Raw genomic sequence first — 20687 nt, forward strand, 5'->3', positions numbered from 1 at the left:
TGTGATACCTTCCGTTTCGATAGGAAAAATTTCTTCTTTAATATATGTCGGAGATGAGAGGAAAGCCGAAGCCTTTCCTTGCAAATTTTGGCAACATCCTCTAGCACTCTAGCCTAGATTTTATCATAGCTGTAATTGTTCGAGATTTGTGATAGCGAGATTGGGTTCGAGGTGACAATTGGTCGCCGAACGGAGGTCTGGAGTGGTTGTATGATTTTTCCGAGACATGCGGCCTCGCCACGTGTGAGGTTGCCTCGGAGGTGCCGATACAATGGGACATACATTGTATTAATAATCAAACTCCAGTCAGAAACTGCCTAGCAACGACATTTGGAACTTTCTCGATGCTTCCAACGAGTGCGTATCAAACTCCAGGCAGAGACCGCCTAGCAACGGGCGTTTGAAACCTTCTCGATGCTTCAAAACCAGTATAGAAATAAAATGCAATCGTACAGCGAGGAAAATCTCCACGAGGTTGGCATTCGTGCGATTGCCTTGGAGAGTGACACATTGAGCATTTTCAACAATCGTATTTTGCACCTAAGATTAGACTTGTTATCTGTTAAACTTAATTATTCGTACAATTTATTATTCACTAACTTCATTGTTCATCAAACTTATTATTCATTAGACTTATTATTTGTTAAGCTTTGTGATAGTCTTGTATATACGTGTAAATATAATCTCGGCTTTGTGAAACGATGGCTAATCCACGCGAAGAGTTGTTACGCGCCCAGAATCCCAATCTTAATCCCACATATATATATATATATATATATATATATATATATATATATATATATATATATATATATATATTTAGATTTTATAAAAATATATATGCATGACAAATAATAATTATTAATATAAATGAAATAATAAAAAAATGTAATAAATAATAATGATATACATATAATAAATTTTATTATATAATAATTTCTTACTAATATAATAATAATTATAACAATATATATATATGAAAATAAACTATTTTCCTATTATTTGGTAGCAATGACTGAATTTAAGCGAAAGTTGTAGATACACCCTTTCGACTTAACATGGTGGAATAAGCACAGCTAAAAATTTTTTGTCTCTTGATTCCTCGTGATTTCAACGCGATTGTTCCATCCCATGGAAGTTATCGGTCGACTCATGAACTGCGGTAAAAAAAAAAAAAAAAAAAGAAAGAAAGGAGAATAAAGGACGTTCGTCACGAGTAAATCGCCTTTGACGCTTTCTGGTCAACGACTGACGCGTTCACAGCGCACAATCGGCGACACCATAGACCTGCGCCGATAAGAAGTGGAGAAGGGGCACACGCAGTCGGGCCATTGCATAATACAATCGGCAGCGACACAGCACGGATACTCCGGAATGAAGAAAATACGCCTGTGAGCCCGAAACGACGGTTTGCACGAGTGCCAGAACCGCGAGGATCATGCAAGAACACCCGGTATGTACTTATCACGATAAAGCACCTTTCTTTATTCCATATGAACACATTGTTCACGAGAATCGAGGTTTTTCGCTTCGTAAGCATCGGCACATTCTCCAAAAGTGTTTGAGAATCGTATAAGTTTCTTTCGCACCATGCAACGTGTTAATGTAGAAACCGTAATAAGGTTCTCGTTAATTAAAGTGGATTTTTTTTTCAAATAAACACGAATGCAGCAGCGAGTTGCTTACGCGATGCATATTTCAGTTTTTCATTCAACGATAAGAGAAGACGCGAACCAACACTTTTCATAAAAGTTGACATAAATATAAAAGCTAATAAATTTCCATCGATTGAAATGAAATTTGCATTCGAATGAGATTATTCACTGCGCATGGATTATGCGATGCAGATGTTTTTCATTTGACGACGAGAGACGCGAGCCGATGTTTTCCAAAAAGTATCGGAAAATTCTAAAATCAATTCCGCAGACACTTACTACTAACACCGTGTCAACGTAGCAACTCTGATAAAGATTTTCGCTGATTAAGATTGAATTTGTTCTCACATTGAAGAGAATATCGCGAGTGAGTGGTACCTGTGATGCAGACCAAGTTAGAGAATTTGGATACGATATCAAGGCCACGGGTCGAGCTGAATTAGAAGAATTGATCTTTCCGATTGCTTGCGAGTATGGCGTTGTTTGAACTGATAATTGTGTTCTGTAAATGTTAAGTGTAATTGTGTTTGAAAGTGAGTAACATAGATGAATTTTGAGCGATATCTTTGAGAATGTTAGTAGATGAGAATTGTCTGGAACGATCAAAAACTACGAGCAAACACACCGCGCTAAGCCTCTTTGTAGCAGGAATTCGATTAGGAAACAATGGCATTATGCTCGATTGTTACTGTACGTGTTCGACGCAGCTTCGACTTTTCGGATGACGAGCATTGTTCTTAGACGGCCGCGTGACTCTAACAGCTACGTGAATTTTGGATATAACTTGCTACATAGGTCGATTATAAAGTGATTCGAGAGAGATTGACGATTAGTCGATGCTTATCTAATCTCGTTGAGGAAAATTACTGATGCTCTTCTTGTCATAATAAGTCTTTAGATAAACATAACATAAAACGGTGACTAAGGCGCGATGGCAGAATCGTAAAAAAAATGTTATGTTCGTAGACAACAGATAACAAGAAAATGGATTTTTTACCGAAACAAATATAAGGCAGCGAGTTAAAAATCTAGAAATTTATATGTTTCATATGACGTGATTAAATTTTAATTATTATGACGAGCTAAGATATAATAATGGAACTTCATAAACTTAATAAATAATGAAATGGATTAAGAATTCTGGAATTTCTTTAGCATAGTTTCAGTCGAACTTGAATAATCGTTTGCGCTCTACTAAAAATCGTTGACAAAAAGATTTCAATCAAAATTCAAACATCCAAACCTTCGACAAATTTTTATCACTCTAATTATATTTCAATTATTATTTCTATGATAAATTATGCAAGAATGGATTTTGACCGAAATTTAAGTCAACATTATAGAAAATTATACAAAACAACTCCAATCAAAATTCAAAATTCCAAGGCTACAAAAAATGTCTATTCCAAATTTTAGAACATTTTATCCAAAAGTATTACAACTAAATTTAAGCTGTTATTTTTCCTCTGCTAAAAACATTCTTAAAAAAATTTTTTTCTTATCAAAATGCGGAGCTTCGTTAGAAACGTTTTTAACGTTTCCACGAGCACTTTTTTAGCAGCCATCCCATTAGGCCCTGTTCCATTTTAACTCAAGGTCGTATCTTTTTCTAGTACTGGCGCTCAACCATCGCGATAACGTGCGGTTTCGTGGTCATCCTCGCGGCTGCTGTTTGGACTATAAGGAAAACTTCCCATGAAAAACGGAAGCGGTCTCGAACAAATGATTCAAAAGAGCCAGACAAAGTGAACGCGAATGTTAATAGCGAGAGCAACATAAATAACAAGAACGAAGTAACTCGCGAAGAAGATGTAAATGCGGAGGAAAATGAGGAAACATACGACAAGCAATCTCCAAACAATAAGGAATATCCGAACGATGAGGAATATCCGAACGATGAGGAACGTCCAAAGGATGAGGAACGTCCAAAGGATGAGGAACGTCCAAAGGATGAGGAATGTCCAAAGGACGATACGATTGCCGAATTACCAGATCCAAAATGGGAGAAGGTTGGCCAGATTCAAGAACTATATATGTATCCATTGAAGTCTGGACGTGGAAAGAATGTAAGGGAATGTGACTTTACCGAATATGGAATGAAATTGGACGATGCAGGAAAGTTCACCCTCAGAGACAGGTAAGCAAACTTTTTATGATAGTTCACCTAGATATGATCTTCAATTCTAGGGAAAATTTTATTTGTCAGTAATTTTTTTGTCATGTACCTTGGTTTTGGCCTTAATATTAAACATGATATATCCACGAATACAGTAAAAATGTTATTTATCATGTTTCAGATTAGTTACGCTGTATTATATCAGGTTTTTTTAGTTTTTTTAGTTCTTATATTTGCTTAAGTGCATTTTGCTTTTGATAAACGTTGAATTTTTTGTGTAGAAAATTTGTTTCTCATTTATTGAGAATTAATTCTATTATAGCAATTGCACTGTCGCATAAATATGTCAGAACTTTTGTAAAAAGATAATGTCCATTGTTAGGATCATTCTTCAGCCCTAATACTCATCCTAGCTCACGTTCTCCAGTGATTATCCTACAGAACCTTTAACACGTATACTATGAAAATATTAAAAAACAAGGAAACATGCATTATTTTCATTATATCATTAACATTTATACTTGTTTCTTCAATGAAACGTCATCAAACATCTTCAAACTCCCTTCACAATATTCTATTAACATTTCCAACTCTTTCAGCTCCGTTCTAATAAAATTATAAAATTCGATCATGTACTTCCACTGAAACATCATTTATATTCACTATACAGAAATTTCACTGCACTACAATAAATTAGCTTCACTATACGAGAACATTGTATTACAATACATATAACTAACAACAACGACATATAACTAAATCCTACAGACCCCTTCCCAAAGGAACCAAAGATGAATCCCCTGCTGTTCATCAGAATGTTTCTAGTGTACAACGAGGAAACTGGACGCTTTCAAACCGGAAGACAATACCCAACCTTGATCCTAGTGAGTTTATCGGCGGTGGATGAGAACAAGGTGAAGTTGGAGGCTGTAGGGATGCCCAGCGTGATCTTCGAGGTTCCAAAGAACTTGAAGGACGCGTCTGAAGCCGTGCAGTGCAAAATGTGGTGGGGAGAGCCAGTGAAGTGTATCGATTGTGGCACGGAACCCGCCGAATGGCTATCGAGGTTCGTATTTGCATCTCTTCCCTTTCTACCTCGTAAATAGGTTATGAATTTTTACGCACTTGTAGGAAATTTGAAAACGTGAAACTGTTGCGCTTAATACGAAGAGATATAAATATTACCAAAATAGGCTGCTTTCTGCGATATTTGAAAGATGAAACAATATCTTCAAAAATACGAATTCGCACAGAAATTTCTCGATAAATCTTATTTTCCCCTATTTCTCGATGATAAATGTGTCCTATTGATTTTTAGTCGGATAAATTAATTCTGACTTGCTTCGACATTGATGCACTTGGAAAATTAAAAAATCAAATTGGTGGATTTCTAAATTTTTATTAATTTTCATTATTGCTATTGATTTGTAATTAATTCATATTAATTTTCATTGATAAGACTCACGTTTCTTTGTAGATTTCTGACTGGAACGACTTCTGGTCTTCGACTGGGGTACACGATGATGGATAGAAGAGACGTTTTCGTCGATCCGTGGAAAAAATTCACTCAAGTATACCGGACACTTAGAAGCGAAGATACCGTAATTATCTCAATTTTTGTCTTCCTTTAAGCGGGAAATTCATATACTTTGCCGATCGAAGGGATGTTTTCTAGGGGCTGTTCAGTGACCTGGCCAGTTATATGTTAATGACCACAAGCTCCGTTGAACAACTGAACGAAAAATTGGAGACACCAGTGTCTACTCTACAATTCCGTCCAAATATTTTGGTCTCTACGCAACAACCATTCGAGGAAGATGAATGGGAATGGATTAAAATTGGTGAACGTGTCGTGATTAGGAACGTCAAACCGTGCTCACGGTATAGTAAACATATTTTAATTATCATGCACTCTTAAGTGATTAATTTTATGTGTCCCTGATATCATCAAAATATTGCAATTTAAAACAAATATTTACAACGACGACGAGTAAATTTATAAAATAAACGAAATAGATATATACAGGACGTTTCAAAATTACATATTCCGTGAATGATTCATTTAGAACGCTATAACAGCGAGATTCTGCTATGTTTCTAGGCGAAGATTCTTCAAAGGTTCTTACGCGAAGAAATATGTATACTTTGCTTTAGTAGTTAACGCATATACCGCTAATATACTCTGCTTATGATGTACGATCCATAAGATCCTTAACACCTTAAAAATTTTAAGTGTAACATTTATCCACCGTTTCTCGAAATGTAGAATTCAAGTTACGGATTACTCGAACAATGCAATTCATATTTCAGATGCAAACTAGTGGGCGTGAATCCAGAAAACGGCGTGATGGACAAGGAGGAGCCGTTGAAGACTTTAAAATCGTACGACGAGATACACTATCTTCATCGAGCACATGGATAAACCAAGAACTAACAACTACACTGGTTGACAAAAGTCTTTGTACATATAATTGGTTTTTTCTGTATATCGTGTGTGTCATATAAAACATTTTAAAATTGTAAAATGTTTCACGTAACGTGCCTTATACGTTGATTGAAAGTGTCCATAAGTGTACAAATAACTTTCGTGAGCCACTGTACGTCAGAGATTCGCCTTTATTGAATCAATTTCTAATCTTCTCCAGTTTCAGGGAGCCAACTGACCCAGAACGAATCTCGCTGGAGGGCAAGGCGCCAGTTATGGGGATATATTGTGGACTGTACGTTACTGGAAGAGCGAAGATCGGCGACGAGGTGTTCATTCATCGGTCTAATGATTCGTCGGTAGAATTGAATCATCGGGAGGCAGAAAATCCTAGATAGATAAGAAATATATTGAAAACTAACTCGCTTTCGATGGCCTTTCTATTTCAAGATAGATAAAGTTCGTGCGTTAAAAAAGATACCGATATATGTACGTTCATGTTTGATGAACAATTGTGGATTATAGTATTTTCAGGCGAACGACTCAATCGAGTAATTTCTAGAAGATTCGAAAGACTTCAAGACAATATAAATGCGCCATTTGTACGATCGATTCTTGTCAATTCAAAGCTATGTAATTGTTATACATTGTATATGTATGTTAGGTGTCCTAAAATAATTGGCACTGGTTTGCATTGGTGTTTCCCAATTCATGTATTTTAGGGCACTTCAGAGATAATGTTTAAAAATCGTTATGCTAAATAAAGTTTTGATTGTTATACAAAGTCCATGTCTATTATTTTCTTTTTTCTTCCTTTTCCATGAAACCCAAGCTAAGTTTGAAAACGATTTTACTTGTGATTTTACCTTAAAGAAGAATTGACTATTTTAGGAAGAAATGATATATAATATTATATGAAATTAATACAGAGATATAAATTAATTTCCTATTAAAGACGATACAATACACACTAAAAAGCTGAAGATTTAGAGAAACAGCAGTTAACGTTCACAAATTTCACAAGACACCATCACCGTTGAAACAACTAGATGAACATTTTTTCATGTTTATATCTTCCAAGTAGAAGGATGTTGTAACAGTTTGTAGATCAGCTGAAATCTTATTTCGCGAGTGATACGAACGAAGACTCCGAAACGAATGGTGTATGATCGCGAGAGTAATTGCATAGTAGATAAATGGTAATCAGAGGCCATGTTAGATAAAGAGAAATGGTAGAAGAGTAGGGAGACTATAAATAGTAATACGTTCACAAGTACCATCTCTTTCAATAGTTTCAGTCTTCCAGACACGACACGTTCATGCATCATGTTGATCCATTCGTTACTCGCGTCCATCGTTTTTCTTTCCGGATCTTTGACAGTTTTCTGTCGCGATCCAAAGCCAGACGGTAAGCAGAATTTTTCTTCATTCTCCTATTCCTATAATCGTCATATAATATGTTAAATATAATTGCAATAAGAAAAGATTAAAAAATGGAAATTTGAACAGCGTTTCAGAACACTTTGGGTCACATTAAGCCTCAGACTTCACCGGAAGTGCAGGCTGGGGCTGCCAGAGGTGTTGCTGAAAGATTATTGGGACACGAACGAGCTGCAAAATTCCTAATGGTCGTGAATCCTGATCTTGGTCCTACTGGACTAGATACCTTCTTGGTAAATCGTATATCACGTTATAATTGTGTACAGATAAGCACAGTGCCGTGAATAATTGTAAATTCAATTCTGTTTCTAGATTTTTCACAATATCGAAACAATAGTTGACAGGATCGCTCATATAATTTCATGTTATGATACAAACCGAAACTGAAGATACAACAAACGAAAATTTTCTTCTTTTGAACTCTGGAAGAAATTACGTTTTCCTGTAAACTTGTGTTCTCGGCTGTGAAAAGAACATAATTCTCGTTCAATATTTAGCGCATTTTTCTTTACTTCTGATTGCTTTCGTTAGTCATAGTGTTAGGTACACTATCCAATAATTTTTTTAACCAGTTAACTGCGGAATTTAGTTTTGGGAATCTCTCGTGGTATTAGGTCGTGGAGTGCGTAGATAAATACAAGCGGTGACGAGTATATTCGTCAAACGCGGTTAATCGGTTACAGTTTCGTTTTGAATATCCATCTATCCGGGTTTTATGCTTTTCTTTACGTTCAACAATATTTTCCATAGGTAGCTTCTTCTGATTGTAAACTGTTTTTGCTAGAATTCTCCGCAGGTACTCAATCGGATTTAGATCAGAATTGAGCGATGATCATGATAATAATCCTATTTCAAAATCTTGATCCACGTTCTTGTAGTAGCTGCTTTCTTGAATAGGGGCATGGTCTTGTTGAAAAATTACCTTTTTGTCGTCTATTTCAGTTACAGAAGGGCAATAATTTGCCATGTAAGATCTCCTGATACCCTATAGCGTTCAATTTACCTTTAGAAAAACGAGTTCACGTAACGTATCCAGGCACGAGCAATATTTTCCTGGAAATATCGAAGAAATAATGCAAAACACTCGTTTTGATTTATAATTATTCACAGCACTAAATATGAATAGATATTTGTGTCCGTAAGCTCTCAAGTTTGATAAAGACCTCGACCTTGCACTTGACACTGTATGACCTTATTAGTATAAATATATAGATATACAGGGTGGTTGGTAACTGGTAGTACAAGCGGAAAGGAGGTGATTCTACGCGAAAAAATAGGTCGAAAATATAGAATACAAATTTTTCGTTCGAGGCTTCGTTTTCGAGAAAATCGACTTTGAATTTTCTCGAAATTTTTCACTTTATCACGTCTCGTTATAACGGATCTCACTGTAGATCTTTGTCTCGATTGACGTTATTTTTTAATTTTAAAAATTTTTAAATTTTTAAATTTTTAAATTTTCAAATTTTTAAAAATTTAAATATTTAAATTTTTAAATATTTAAATTTTTAAATTTTTAAATTTTTAATTTTTCAAATTTTTAAATATTTAAATTTTTAAATATTTAAATTTTTAAATTTTTAAATTTTTAAATTTTTAAATTTTTAAATTTTTATTCTATATTTTCGACTTCTTTTTTCGCATAGAATCACCCCTTTCCGTTTGTACCACCAGTTACCAACCACCCTGTATATCTATTATCCAGATATACAGACTATATAATATGGAATTAATATAATAATGATAATTCCAGAGTTATGAATAGTTTGCTCTACTATAAGTATTCGAAAAAGCAAAGAATTGCAATTCTTTCGTATCTTCGTGCCTTCAAAATTCCCATAAATGCATAAAAATCAGTAATCTACTTATTGCGCAACCGCAAATTCAACTTAATTGCCAGATCAAGAAAAACTCCTTGGATCAAGTGGAGATCTTTGGCAGTTCCGGCGTGGCTGTAGCTTGGGGCTTGCATTACTACCTGAAAACTTATTGCAACGTTCACATTTCATGGGAGGGGAATCAAATCGAACTTCCTCAGACTTTACCAGATGTTCGAGTAAAAGTCACGTCCAATGATAGGTACGAAGTTTCAAGCAAAGAAGATGAAACCACTCGTAAACCGCAAGGGAAGAATATGATAAGTCATATTTTGTATAAAGCAGCAATTGCTGAATTCGCTGCAACGTCAATGAAACCTATATTACCAAACTATGTTGCAATTTGGTTTCCAGACAAAATATATAACGAACATCTTGAGAATATCGACAAAAATGTGTAATCTTCGTCTGTCTTTCTCTTCGACATTATTTAATTCTTGAATTAGGCTTGGTAGAATTATTTATATATTATTAGATTTAGAATTATTTAGATTAGATCTAGTATTATACGTATTGCATATTTTAAGAACATCTGAATGTCACAAAGCTAGTCGTTAGATTATTAAAATTAAAATTACTCATTAAATTATATTCAATTTGGATCCTAACAGATTGCTGTTGTTTCAACCATGTCACGCTAAATGTAATATGAAAATTTGAAAATTGACAAAAATTGATTTATCTAGTCCTTCTCGTGTAATCAACATTTGTTTCTTTCCTATGCTACTTAATCCATGAATTGCACAGGTTTAGGTACTATCAGAACGTATGCACTCTGGGTTACACTTTCGCATGGTGGCAATGGGATCACTGGGAAAGAAACATCGACTGGATGGCCCTTAATGGAATCAATTTGGCTCTTGCTTTTAACGGGCAAGAGGCAATCTGGCAGAGAGTATACCTCCAATTGAATTTCACTTCAGACGAGATTAATGAGCACTTTGCCGGGCCAGCATTTTTGCCTTGGTAACCCTTACAATGATTTCCGTTACAATAATCGCGGTGGAATCCTGACATTCGTAACATAATTCCAAGTATACTTCTGAAGTATATAATGAATTCTGCAGATGCTCATTTATAGGTAGACAGCGGGTATTTATGCAAATTTATATCTTTGTGAACATACACAAAAATATGAAAATTGAGTGGCAGCTTATTTCAGTCATAAAGTTTATTATTTTAGCTTTAATGGGAGCTGTAGAGATTATTATAATGAATAATTTTACATATTTTATATTTTTATAGTTTCTGAATTTTGAGATCTTCTATAAATCCATCAACGTCTGCAGTATATTGATGAAACATTTCTTTATCTGTTTCTTTATCTCTCTTAGAAAATCTGCTTGTATTTAACTGTTGATTTCCTCTGAACAAAAAACATTGTAGAATTATCGATAGCTTTCTGGTATTTTGGAAGGATTATCTATTTGACGAATCATTGAAGAGACACTTTCTCCGTTTACCTTGACTTATTGTAATCAATAGGTCCAAAGTTTCATTTGTAATTTTCTATATGTCATGGTTACTTATACAATTTCTTCAATCATGAAAATTATTAAGTTTTCAATCATTTGTTGGCTATCTGAAACTTGGTTCTCCACTCAACCATCAAGTCTAAAACTTAAAAAAGATGGAAGAATAGGAAATTAGTTCGTTATTTTTGCCAGAAACTTGATTTTGTAAAAAAAAAAAAAAAAAATGGGTCCAGATCAACTGTGCTAAATCTATTAAAATTTAAAATCAGCAGAAAAATGAGGAAGACTTAACATCTTAATGTTTTAGAATTACCTCCTAATTCTTTTTGTTGAAACTTAATTTTTGTATTAAAAAATTGATTTAAAAATTGTAGTAAAAAAAAATTTCAAAGTCTCCAATCTTCGAAATTAGTTTCAAATTGCCTCCTAATTACTAATGTCAAAAGAGAATTAATAAATGTGAGAAACTGATCTACCGCAATTTTTTAAACGACTGGTTAGTTGTTCTTCCGTGCAATTTTCATTCTAATCCTTTAATTAGGTCTAGAATGGGTAACATTCGAGGTTTTGGTGGTCCTTTAACCTCAAGCTGGCACGAAAGATCGCTTCAACTGCAGCATAGAATCCTTCAAAGGATGAGGGAATTAGGAATAATCCCTGTTCTTCCTGCTTTCACTGGACACGTACCTAGAGCTTTCCCCAGACTATTTCCAGAAGCCAACGTGACAAAAAGTGCGACATGGAATTCGTTTTCGGACAAATATTGTTGGTAAGAAAAAAAAATTTCTCATCCCTCTGACATCACTTCAAGTCTACATTTATTGAATCTTACGTTACATATCTATCGTCGTATTATTGAATTTTACAATTATTGGTAGCATTTACTTGATCTTTAATATTTCAGATCGTAATAAAAAATTGCGATAAACTGTCATCTTTTCTTTCTTCTAAGCAAACGAAATTTTGATAATAAAATAGTTAAGAAACAATAAATATTTGCTTTGTGATATTTTGGATCTAGATATACATAATATTAATTAATCAATGATAAGATGTATTGATACATTACTCAATTTGCTTTACATTACTCTTGCTTATCGTTCAGAGATAACGGATTGTTGTTATTTAGAGAAAATGATAAGCTAAGCCTCCACTCCTGTTGCACTATAAACATAGTCAAGATTATCATTTCTTACTTTTATGCTATATCTCACTATTTCTGAATGAAGATATAAATCTATTTTCAGCCCTTATCTTTTGGAACCTACAGATCCCCTGTTTCATAAAATTGGAGATCAATTTTTGAGAACGGTAGGTGAAATCTAAAATTCTCCCAAAGGATATTTCCATCTCTGTGTTCGTGGTTTCCAGTATATCAAGGAATTTGGAACCGACCACATATATAATTGCGATACTTTCAATGAAAACGAACCCCCCACCAGCGAACTGAAATTTTTGAGGAACGTAGGACATTCGATTTTTCAAACTATGCTGAGTGTCGATCCACAAGCGATATGGTATCACGATATATTATACTAATATTATATACTAACGTATATCAACATATATTAATAATCTGTTAACAGTTTACTAGTGTAATCGTTTATTAATCTAATAATAATAATTGGTAATTTACAGATTCGATGGAAAATCGAAATAGGTTTTTAAAATTTAAAATAGGTTTCTCCATTTCACTGATATCTTACTTCCCCTAGTTATTAATTGGAAATTAATTCTGCAGATGTTAAGCTGCCAAGAGTCAGAGTTGAAATCTTGTAAAATGTTTGAAATCTTTGGAAGACATAATAATTCCAAACTTTTAGTCAGTAGCATGTGTAGATATATATTACATTAATAATCTTTTTTATGGGATAATTTGCAGCAAATACAAAGTAGCATTATAACGAAATTTGAAACTATTTTCCGATACATAAAAGTGAAATTATTTTTCAAGGTTAATGCAAGGATGGCTCTTTGTTCATGATGCTGTCTTCTGGACAGAGCCGAGAATAAAGGCTTTCTTAACCTCAGTCCCATTGGTGAATATGCTTAAAACAGACATTTGAATGAACGTTTTAAAAGCTCATACAATACTTATCTTCTTTGTGATCCTCGGCTTTTAATTTAGGGAAGACTGATAGTATTGGACCTTCAATCAGAACAATTCCCGCTATACGGTAAACTAAAGTCCTATTATGGCCAGCCATTTATTTGGTGCATGTTGCACAATTTTGGCGGGACTCTTGGAATGTTTGGTTCTGCTCAAATTATTAATCGGGTAAGTTTTCTACAAAAATGTACTCTCTACAATCTTCTACTCTCAAATTTCATCACTGGTGCACGTACGCCATGTTCTGAACGTTCGTTCACAAAATGGCGCTCTCTTTTACCACCTTACATAACCTCAACACGTGTAAAAAGAAGATTCGAATTATATAGCAAAACAACACTAAAAGATATGTAACATTTGAAAAGAGTGGAAGATTTCTTCGGTCTTAACTGTCCAAAATTAATTTGTGATAGTTTTTTAATTACCTAAAATTGAATTTTTCATTAAAAAAATTCAATCGCGATTAACTAACAATGAGATAATTTTGTTGCGTGATTACCGATTGTTTTTTAGCGAGTTTTCGAAGGAAGAAACATGGAAGGAAGTACAATGATCGGGACAGGTCTGACACCAGAAGGCATAAATCAAAATTATGTTATTTACGAGTTGATGAACGAGATGGCTTATCGTCAAGAACCTGTCAATTTGGATAATTGGTGGACAAATATCTATTAATTTTTTCATTAGAAAAATAATCGCGTACAAAATTACATATTCATAAATTGTAATATTCACTGTTTCAGGTTCGAAGATTATGCTAGTCGAAGATATGGAGCATGGAATGAGTACGCGGTTGCAGCATGGAAGAATTTGGGTAGTACTGTATACAATTTCCGAGGCATTTCGAAAATTAGAGGGAAATACGTGATTACCAGGCGACCGAGTTTGAATCTCGCTCGACTGGTGAGCTTAATTACTATTCTCTTTGAAGTTCTACCAGATTTTTCCCTATACTGTTCCAAAGCTGCAGCTATCGTAATTTAAAAGAGAACAAAGTTCTGCTAACATAGAGGAAATCATTATTTCATGTATACAATTTCGATAAAAGTTTATTTAATAACCAGAACCGGTTAGAAAATTAATATAATGTTCAATCAACCCATTAAGAGCCAACGTTGTGTTAACTCTTATAAAAATGATCTAGTCTTTTCAATTATTTATTAAATATGTATAATATGGGCCATTGCACAGACTTGGTATGATCCGGAGAAGTTCTATTCTACTTGGTACATATTCCTGCAAGCGAGGCATGGAAGACAAAACAGCACCCTCTACCGACATGATGTGGTTGATATAACTAGACAAGCTCTTCAACTAAAAGCGGATAAAATTTACTCTGTTTTAGTCGAATCGTTTAATCAAAAGGATGTGACAACATTCAAGTAAGTTCTGGATTTGAGATTACTGAGTAGATTAAACGTTCTATTATCTTCGGTAGATCATAGATTGAAAGCTCTATTACCTACAACAGATAGTACATGACGACACCTACCTACAATAGATATTAGATAAATTCTAGCAATTTCATAATTCATCAAATTTCAAATAGTATCATTTCAATATTATTAATTATTAGATTAAGGATTTTTATGCGTTTATGCGTTATTTAAAAGTGTAAAAATAGAATTTGCATAATATGCAGAAATACACATGTAAACTATCTAACGTAAAACAGCTTTGGGGATCTATAAAATATTCATAAAAGATGTTAAAGAATTAATTTACTTAAAAAAGTATAAATTTGCATAAAGATCCCTAATCTGAAAATGTTTTTGATTCATTCTAAAATTATGATTGATCATACATGTAGATTGCAAGCTGGTCGTCTATTGGAACTGTTCGATGACCTCGAAGCCATCTTAGCATCCAGTGAAGACTTTTTATTGGGAACATGGCTAGAAATGGCGAAAAATCTGGCTACTGATGATGCAGAGTCGAAATTGTACGAGTACAACGCAAGGAATCAGATTACTCTGTGGGGGCCACGAGGAGAGATTAGAGATTACGCGAACAAACAGTGGTCAGGAATTGTCTCGGATTATTTTAAACCTCGCTGGGCTATTTTCCTGGATGGGCTTACTACTAGTCTAACAAAGAGAACGAGCTTGAATATCACGAGGATCAACGAACGGATTTTCAAAGAAGTTGAAAAACCGTTTACGCTCTCCAGAAAAATTTATCCAACAAATGCGACAGGTATAAGATAATTTGTAATCCTGAAATTTTTATAGTTGAATTTTTTCTTCTTATTGAAATTTTTCAACCAGAGCTTTAAAATCTGAATTTCTTAACATAGAAATTTAAGGGTCAAGCTTTCCTTTTACCGTGCTTTTGAATGTAGAAATTGTTAGCTCTGAAATATTGAAATCGCTAATTTTTATACTGGAAGTTTGGAATCAGACTTTTTGGCCATCTCAAATTTACAGTACTTTAATTTTGAACCTGGAAACGTTTTGTTCACAGGGGATTGCATCGACATAGCAATGCGAATTTTATCTAAATGGTATCAACCGTCCATTTTCGATGTATTCAGATCCATGAAATATTTAAATATTATGAAAGACAAAGGAAGAATGTAATATTTCAATTATTATCGTTCAAAGTGATTAAGCTTGTTACTGGTCACATTCATCGTAAAAATTGTTAAAAGTTGTTAGTAAAAAATAATATTGTTGTAAATAATAAAATGCAAAGATTCATAAAGAAAACATACAAACTTAATACCATATGCCAGTAATAGTTAAAAGAAATGTATGTATATATGTATGCAGAATGTTTAAAAAATTGTACATAAAATATTCATTATGAATGTCAATGAATCTTTCATTTCATATTCATTAGAACAATGGTTAAAATATCGGAGCGTGAACTTTATAAAGATCGTTATTATTGACAAAAGGACACTCTACAACAGTCGAATAAAATTACAGAATTGGAAACAACAACGACAGATTCGAGCCGAGAGCAAAAAGGGGGAGAATCGTAAATTTGCCTACGAATTATATAAAAAGGAGTTACACTCGATTCACAAATACCTGTCCACTTTACCAAGTACATCGGCTAGACCCGTGAATTATCGATAAAAGTACTACATAGATATATACTTCGCTCCTTGCTCGTCTTCACTGGTCAATATTATGGCAGTAGACGACTAAACGTAATCACTTCCGACCGACCGACTGTTTTTTCTTTCGTCTATTAAAAATAACGAACCAAAATCGTCTATGAGATTGATTGTCGAGAAAATTAATACACTAGTCGAAAACGTCAGCCAATTCTCGCTTCACTTGAATCGCCATGTTGGATTTGGTCACAGCGTCAGTTAACGACCTCTCGCGGCTTCAACGACCGATTTTTCTTTCGTTTCGCGTTAGACATTGATCACGAACACGATCGTCGATAATCGATCTCCCTCAATTGGCCAATTTATGACGATCGTTTAAAATATTCTCGTCTTCAAATGGAAAATTTACGATTTACTCTATTTAGAATAGACTTTCAAAGATTTCGAGATTTATCTGTTTTAGATTATAAGCTATTTAGCTGTCTCTAAATGAATTACTGGATATTTTCATTGCTTTTGTTTGGGAATCTAACTCGTCGAGTGAAATTGACTGTCAATTGAGGGCCAATCCTACTTTACACGTGATTTGGTTTATTTTATTACAAGTAGATTAAGAAACATAGTGCGCATCTAATACGAAGTACAAAATATCTTGTGCATTTCGTAAGAATATTCGTAACGTGTGAGATACATCCATTATCATACACGAAAATGTACCGCCGTGGGTAAAAATGTCATCGAAACCTGAGGCATTGAATAACGTTTAGGAGATTTTTATCGACGACGGGACGGTCCGAGAAATATTTCTGGGGATACGTAATATTTTTATTCGAGATCAGTGGAAAATTTGTAAATATTCTCAATCGTAATCTAAATCGAAATTCTCTAAGCACGAGGAGATAATGATGAAAATTCTTATCTTTTTTTTGTGTGTTTTTTTCTTTTTTTGTTTCGCTTTTAGATTATTACATCATGCTTCGAGGTAAAATTTCAAAAATTTTTTAGGGTAGAATCAAGATGGAAGAAAGTGTAAGCTTTGATACATAGAAAGCAAATTGTGTAATTAGAGTAAGATTAGATGAAATTCTTCAGCTCAAAATATTACATACCATCAGAAATATCGTAAATATAAGATTCTTGTCTTTTTATTATACACATACCCGTAACAATTAGACGCAGAAGGCCTACCGATGCACCACATGTCTTCCTTTGAGATCTTCCTAGTGCGAATGCAGCGCGATCTGAAGTTTAACTCTTTAAATACAAACAATTCGTCATCCATTTTGCCTCACAGTTATGAAACATTCTCTATATCAACCAATATCATCGAAACAGATATTTTACAATTTTAAGTAGTTTTACTTTCTTCGTCACATTCTTCTATCTATTTATAAAAATATATACTGCACTACAGATTATTTCAAAATTTTACGAATAAATGAAATATTAGCCATCGGTAGACGATCTATTGACGTCGTTTTGCTCTTACAGCTACTGTTACTTGCTAATAAATAGACTGCGAATATTTATACAAATTCATATTTTTATGAATATCATTGAAAAAATGGGAGCTAAGGATTCCAGCAGAATTGTTTTTTTTTTCTTTTATTAAACAACGGGTATTATTATTAACGGTTATTTAGATATTTTATATATTATATGTATTTTTGTATATATTACGTGCATTCTGCGTATTTTTGTATGTTCACATTGTCCATAAATGCATAAAAATCCGCAGCCTACTGATAAACGTTGATAACACCAGGAAACGGATGTCTAGTCGCCAACATGGGCATGTTTGTGAATCCTGTCGTTTCAGGAGAATTCGTGAGATCAGGACATGATATGATCATCGAATGTATCCGGTCGTGAGGTTCGACGGTTATCGATTAAATTCAAATACACATTTGTGGTCCCCCGGATATCAGTAAGGTCCAACGAAATCACGAATCTGACTTTGGTTATGTTCGCTTGGTCGCGTGCTTCGCACTATCCGCGAGACTTAAGTTTCTTTTTATATACAGGTCACATCAATTTGTTCGTGGCTTCGTTTTACTTGGACTAGGAAAGACGATCTTGCGATTCGAGGTTAGAACTTACGATCAGCTGATTACATTAGGTAAAATGGTATAATTTTAAGAGGTACTTTCAATTTCATTATATTTAATATTATTATGCTATATGATCATGCTTCTGAGACATTCTGTGTATTAATCCTACCGCAATCGTCGAATTCTTCCACGTATTAATAATGATTCCATCTCAATTTTCTCAAAATCAAACATTTCTTAACGATAGAAGAACACAATGTTCGGTCGAAAATGGCCCAAAGAACACAGGAGGGTTAACGTGCTGTGATTTTCGTTAAAAGATCGCACGATCGTTCTTCCTGATTCCGCGTTGAATTTTTCGAGGATAAATATATACACAAAAGCAAACTACATATTATAGAACTTAAATAAGAATACGTAAAGGAACTGTCATCCTCGTAACGAATAGAGGTTAAAACGAACATAGAATTACAATATTTTTTGGGAACGTCGATACCTAAACCGTGTATTACGAAAAAGACTTTTATCGAATCACTTAAATCACGTAGAAGTACGAAAATGTGCACGATTACATCACAGAAGAACAGAAATAAAAAAGCTGGCCGAGAATCAATGTTCCATTCTCGTGATAACGTGAGTCTAAAACGATGTCGTTGTCTCAACAGGCTATTCTTTCGAGCCCCTTACGTTCTAACGTGGATAGAAAATACGGTTAATTCTATCAGCATTCAGCTGGCAAAGTTCGCCCTCTACCTAACGCTACTTACAATTAGTTAAAGTTCGTAAGTAAAACGCCATCTGGCTTCCAAGTGTCTCATTAACCTCTTCAGACCAAATCCTTTACAACTTAAACGAACTTCCTATTTTTTAATTGGAGGTACAAATGAGAAAAACTTTTTCTATTTTAGAAATCTCTTGTATCATTGGGCTAATTTTCTTAGTTTAAAAATTAGTTTACTGAAGTATAGTGTGTGAATTAATTTGTTAAAATAAACTAATTGTTAAATCCAATTGTAGTCCTCAAACTTAGTCGATTAAAATCACAGAGAAATGCAAAACAAAATTTAGAGAATTTTAATTTAAATCGCAATGAAGTATCATCACTGATCGTGGTGATTCAGATTTTTGAAAAATGTAACTTCGCAAATATTTCCAATAATATTTCAAATACATAAATATTCATATAAGAATATATTGTAATATCCTAGTTATTTGCTATTTATTAAACCAAACAGAAGTAATTTTGTAAATATTTTATAACATTCCAAGAGCACACAGGAGATAATTAGTATTTTAAAAATGTTTTACAATACCATACCTATTTAAAGACTAGAAATGAACATCATCCAAAGAGGTTAACAGACAATTGAAAATATATCTATCATATATTTAAGTTCCTTCTTACATCTACGTTCGAAAATTTGGTTCAGCCGAGAATAGTCCAACCTGGTTTTTATTTTCGTTAATTTGACCGTCTACGCTGACAGTTTCATAGCGTTTCCTTAAATTAATTTCAGCTTGTCTTTTCTCCAGCTGTTTTCGAACTGTCGCAACGAGTTATTTCTAAATTCGTTACTTTCAGGTTTCACAAATCGAGGAAGTACCGTCTGACGAGTTTAAGGCGAATTCACAAATGGACGCCGCCTCTAAACAGGCCGTCTGTCGATCTGTCTAAATCGTACAGCCGAGTAATCGGTTTGGTACATGATCGATAAATTATTTTATAATTTTTAATATTCGCGACACGTTGTTTTTGAAACGAACTGTCGTCGCGAAAAATAGCCGTTTCCAAGCTATTTCAAGACTTTCGCTGTTTTTTTAAATTTATGTAAAATTGTGCCATTAAAATATTTTGGAACAACGACTATCGAAAGAAATTTTTTTAAATAATTTCTAGCTGTTCAAAATCCTAAAGAAACGTTCCAAGTCGAAAATATAATATGAATCTTGCACTAGTTAATATTACTACATCATCGAATGTTAAGTCGGCTCATACCGTGTTCATCAACCGATTGGTTGATCGTGGTTTCCTTCGACGTGTTGATCCGATTTGTTTAAAGATATCACCGTTTTTCGATCTCCGTTTCTTGGCTGGATGCTTCCGTCACCGGAGGCAGAGGACTGTCTATGGATATTTGTCTGAAACTTTTTTCAAAAACACAGACGAGAAAATAAGAATAATAAATTATCATACATTTCAATAAAATTGGGACAATGATTTTATAAATAAATGCAGTTGTATTTTAAGCTAAACGAATAAATGATAACTTGAGAGATAGAGAACCACTGTTTCAACTATAACCTTTTCAATTATGAGATACATTAAGGGCGTAAATTAGTACAACCACGAAATTTTCCCCGAAAATTGTGAAATGTATCCAGTTTAGATCGATAAAACAGAACAGTCATTAAATAAGAAATATATAGATAGGAAACATTGATATAAAATACCATCATTCAAGAACAATCAATTA

At 33.8% G+C, this 20687-nt stretch overlaps 3 protein-coding genes across 13 annotated transcripts in view; 2 read left to right on the plus strand and 1 right to left on the minus strand.

The window, feature by feature from the left end:
• Positions 1-20687, minus strand: part of LOC126873647 (uncharacterized) — a 127367-nt gene that overhangs the window by 15904 nt on the left and 90776 nt on the right. For 4 of the 9 annotated variants that reach the window (XM_050634726.1, XM_050634724.1, XM_050634725.1 and 1 more), the window contains one exon: positions 15964-20358. In XM_050634726.1, coding sequence (XP_050490683.1) covers positions 20277-20358 — 82 coding nt within the window. In that variant the 3' untranslated portion in view covers positions 15964-20276. Of the gene's footprint in view, positions 1-6656; positions 7636-10666; positions 10880-10976; positions 11134-15963; positions 20359-20687 lie in introns of those variants that run through there. The other 5 variants (XR_007692481.1, XR_007692478.1, XR_007692480.1 and 2 more) reach the window with 4 other exon arrangements.
• LOC126873658 (mitochondrial amidoxime-reducing component 1-like) lies at positions 1025-6981 on the plus strand. 3 transcript variants are annotated; one of them, XM_050634749.1, is made up of 7 exons: positions 1025-1453; positions 3269-3792; positions 4586-4837; positions 5249-5372; positions 5447-5652; positions 6082-6153; positions 6417-6981. In XM_050634749.1, exons 1-7 carry the CDS (start codon positions 1439-1441, stop codon positions 6592-6594), a joined length of 1371 nt encoding a protein of 456 aa, XP_050490706.1. In that variant the 5' UTR covers positions 1025-1438; the 3' UTR covers positions 6595-6981. The 3 variants fall into 3 exon arrangements, with proteins under 3 accessions (XP_050490706.1, XP_050490708.1, XP_050490707.1); XM_050634751.1 differs by having other exon boundaries at positions 1027-1453; positions 6082-6232; positions 6417-6563; XM_050634750.1 differs by having other exon boundaries at positions 1032-1453; positions 6423-6981.
• On the plus strand, positions 7464-15913 carry LOC126873651 (alpha-N-acetylglucosaminidase). Its single transcript, XM_050634735.1, has 14 exons — positions 7464-7604; positions 7706-7869; positions 9537-9715; positions 10261-10479; positions 11530-11757; positions 12236-12299; positions 12360-12505; positions 12943-13027; positions 13117-13266; positions 13612-13754; positions 13842-14001; positions 14290-14480; positions 14909-15294; positions 15562-15913. Exons 1-14 carry the CDS (start codon positions 7523-7525, stop codon positions 15675-15677), a joined length of 2313 nt encoding a protein of 770 aa, XP_050490692.1. The 5' UTR covers positions 7464-7522; the 3' UTR covers positions 15678-15913.

Source organism: Bombus huntii, chromosome 15 (genome assembly GCF_024542735.1).
Source record: "Bombus huntii isolate Logan2020A chromosome 15, iyBomHunt1.1, whole genome shotgun sequence".
In the NCBI taxonomy this organism is placed as follows: domain Eukaryota; kingdom Metazoa; phylum Arthropoda; class Insecta; order Hymenoptera; family Apidae; genus Bombus; species Bombus huntii.